Source organism: Dreissena polymorpha, chromosome 9 (assembly GCF_020536995.1).
Source record: "Dreissena polymorpha isolate Duluth1 chromosome 9, UMN_Dpol_1.0, whole genome shotgun sequence".
NCBI classification, from domain to species: Eukaryota; Metazoa; Mollusca; class Bivalvia; order Myida; family Dreissenidae; genus Dreissena; species Dreissena polymorpha.
This window is the reverse complement of record NC_068363.1, coordinates 69,668,458-69,672,020: the sequence shown is the minus strand read 5'-3', so window position 1 is coordinate 69,672,020 and position 3,563 is coordinate 69,668,458. Positions and strand designations below refer to the sequence as shown.

Here is a 3,563-nt window from a genome sequence, read left to right as displayed (position 1 = left end):
ATCGACGGTGAGTTTTCATAAACTAAAGTCACTTAAATGATCACAAAATGATTAATTTCAATCCATTGTCTATATAATAAAATTGCAATAATAGTAAAAGTGTAATCGTTATAACAAACACAATTTATGCAAACAAAACGGCAATATTGTGGGTTATAAACGATTGATAACAATTCGATGCTTCCGAGGGCTCTTACGACCAGCGCACAGCTCTGCAAACATCCGTGTCAACTGATAAGGGTCACCAAGGAGACGTCGTATTATAAATAGACCTATCTCCACACACTTCGCATGTTGGTCGATTTGGTGTTTGTTAGTGAGTCTTTATCTTATTTTTGTTTTGGAAAAGTATTTACATGTAATTGTTTTATTGCGTGTACACGTGTCGTTGTTTTATTTCTGGAAGGTGCGCACCATGATTCCACCGGCGTTCTTTGTGGCGGTGGTATTTCTTCCGAGTTTCTAGGTTGTGCGATGCGATGCGCTCGGTACGTAAACTGATGTAATTTTAACTTTGTTTTAATTTCTTTGCATTATTATAGGTATATTAATTCAAACCATACAAAGAGTACTGCTTCGTTCAAATTATAACGAAACATATAGAATGCACATGTTCTTTTCGTAAAGCATTACATGGATAAATATTGTGAGAATATGTTTTTTTAATCAGTCTATGACAACAGCAGTAAAACGCATTGTATACAACGTTACACGTTACATAATAAGTTTTAAATTAAATGCAATGTCAAGGCCATCGATTCGGGCAGATAATCCCATAAACGTGAGTCTTTTAAAATTGATCAAAATATTTTCGGATATTACTCTTCACCCGTTGTTCCTTTCTTTCCGATTCATCTAATGCAACGACGTTATGTTCAGATAACACTACAGTTTGTGAAAATGGAATGTGCCACATACGTATGTCAATATAGTCAAAAAATGTTTCTTATATGAGAGCTGGTCGGGTTTGTTCATATTAAAGACAATTACGAGCAAACTATGTTAAACATTGTTTTGTAGTTATCCATTACGAGCATTTGAATAGAACGATAAATCTCAATACTTAATGTAAGTCGCATCTCGTAAAATATTATTATCGTTAAATACTCGTGAAGTAAATGGTGCGACATTTGCGTTCTGGTTATCCATGTTCAGAGGTCGGTCAAGAGTGCCAAACAGAAACTACAACAACAACTGTCGCCACGACTGTAACAACCGCTGCGCAAACACCCACAACCGCTGGATCCACCCAGCCAGTTGTCACTACCCAGACACAGAGTACAACAACGGTACTGCCCACTACTTTGGCATCTACAAGTCCGACGGAGTTAACCACAAAAGTTTCAACAACAGATGCTACTTCTCCAAGTAAACACTTATTAAAACATTATTGGTTGTCATGTATAAAAACACATGTGAACAGATTTTAAATGCCCATGTGTGTTTTGGATACGTTGTTAAGCTTGAATAATTAAAAAAATAAATAAGTTAATTTAAAACGCAAATGTTAAAGCAAGGACTGTTTGTCTCTAGGCGTTTTACATTAAGGATATTTTCTTCCGTTTATTGCATCGATTGTATGCACACAATATTGCAAATTTCACATTGCTCTCTCGTTAAAAAATGGTAGAAACAGTAATTTTAATTCTATACGTACATATTATTATTTATAAAGTATAAGTTTACTTGCAATTATTCAGCGGCAAATGGTAGAAGAAGAAGAAAACGAAGTACACAATTACAAGAGTGTATTTCAAACGCAAGTTGTGTGCGCGACCAACAGGGCGATCTGGTGTGCAAATGCAACGATGGCTACACTCCAGAAAATGGACAGTGCAAAGGTACACATATATTTTAATAAAAATCCGCATAATACGGCTGGATCGACGGTATTTCTCCGATATATTTGCATAAATTGAATAATGCATGTTCCCACTTTTAACATATATATCATTTGTAATGCAGCAATAATGTTGTCAGAATCGTCAATATAAAAGGAAGCAGTGTCTGAACTATTTTTTATAAACAAGATCTCAGTGATAATAGACTCGCGCCCGCATAATTGACGAAGTTCAATTTCATTCGTTACGCGTTTTGGTGTAGTTCGATATTCTTTTTCAGCTCCCAAGAACAGTTAAACAATGAAATAAATTATATGTTAAATATAATAATTTTGCCGAGAGTCTTTTCGGAAAATGAGACTATTGTGTTAATAAATTATTTTGTTTAAGCCTTCAAAATACAATTTTTACTAAATCTGCTAAGCCCCAAAATCCATCCGTTTGGTATACATGTTTTATTTTTATTCCCATGACTTCACTTGACTCGAACACATTTTCAAGCGGAATGGTTATTTCATACTTATTATTCGTTTCTGTACCTGACAGTGGTAACAAACGTTCAGGACTGCATTTTCTTTCCTGAAAACCAAATTACGTGTTCATTTGTATATAATATGCTTCATGTAAATAATTGTGTTAAACGTTATGTGCATGTTGTTTTTCTCAACAGTATAAAAAACTCATTATAATAACAAAATAATGTAGTAATCATATACTGCAAATGCATTTAAGTTAGTTATGTAATAGATACTTAAATATTCTTTTCTATTTCTTATTAATTAGCGCAAGGCCCTTACAATGACGCGAGACATTTGAGAGTGACGGTACTTGCCATTTCCATGGTTACTACAATGGTGCTGTTTCTCATCTAGCAAACCTTTCATCGCTTCAGCGGCTCATTGACTGTTCTTTTGCAAATGACTTTATATCTACAGGATTTATCAGTAGAACACATTTAGCTTGTATCTACATATAACTTTGAAAGTGCATTTATCAATACAGAAAATAACTTTTCAAATGCTGAAATAACTACAACAGAAACAAACTTGCAAAAACTTAGGATTTCACAAACAGAGAGCAGAAAATTCGAGCTATTTGATTTGCACATTTTTAAAACTTGATCTGGCTTTCAAAGTGCGTGTGCCCCGTGTCTACAAGAAAAATCAACGAGAGTGTACATGTATGTGAGTTCCGGTTGTCTGCGCATGCCTGATGAAGCCGAAGTGTCGACCAACTGGCAATGCTTGGTCAATCGGAACAGGGTGGTCTCCTGTAGGCACTTGAGCGCCGCTTTTGGCCGGAATTTTGTGAATAAAAGAAATAGACCTACGTATTAAATAGTGTTGTCTTATCTGCCTCATAACTGAACCTTTACATTAAACATTCTCCACGAAATCCGTATTGCCTATATAAATGAGCACTATCACACAAATAATGCATACGAATAATAGTCGTATACAGTACTTTTCCAACACTTAATGCAAAGCAAATACATTCGCATTCAATTTCGGTCGTTAATTCTGAAAAAAAAACTGTGGTTAGGTTACATTATACGAATACATTCAGATAAGCAATGTAATACAATCTTAAACAAAATGTGCATTAATTTTTTGTTTGGAAGACATGTTTTAAGTCCAAGAAACCACAAATAATACTCTGTTTTTTAGACCTGCGTGCAGTCAGCGAGTTACTGTTCACTAATAAATCGATGTTTTAAAGTGG

The 3,563-nt window shown here is 34.7% G+C and overlaps 1 protein-coding gene across 2 annotated transcripts; it reads left to right on the top strand.

Moving 5' to 3' along the window:
• Nucleotides 1–254: 254 nt before the first annotated feature.
• Nucleotides 255–3,179, top strand: LOC127845775 (uncharacterized). 2 transcript variants are annotated; one of them, XM_052376908.1, is made up of 5 exons: nucleotides 255–316; nucleotides 407–488; nucleotides 1,156–1,368; nucleotides 1,701–1,841; nucleotides 2,625–3,179. In XM_052376908.1, the coding sequence occupies exons 1-4, from the start codon at nucleotides 292–294 to the stop codon at nucleotides 1,711–1,713; spliced, it is 333 nt and encodes a 110-aa protein (XP_052232868.1). In that variant the 5' UTR covers nucleotides 255–291; the 3' UTR covers nucleotides 1,714–1,841; nucleotides 2,625–3,179. The 2 variants fall into 2 exon arrangements, 1 of the variants encoding a protein (XP_052232868.1); XR_008033387.1 differs by having other exon boundaries at nucleotides 281–312.
• The last annotated feature ends 384 nt before the right edge of the window (nucleotides 3,180–3,563 follow it).

Bases quoted from the DNA above. Each gene is read 5' to 3' on its own strand.
- LOC127845775 (XM_052376908.1), top strand. From the start codon at position 292: ATGTTGGTCGATTTGGTGTTTGTTA. The intron at 317-406 runs GTGAGTCTTTAT...TATTTCTGGAAG, and splicing joins GGTCGATTTGGTGTTTGTTA to GTGCGCACCATGATTCCACC. The intron at 489-1,155 runs GTACGTAAACTG...ATCCATGTTCAG, and splicing joins TGTGCGATGCGATGCGCTCG to AGGTCGGTCAAGAGTGCCAA.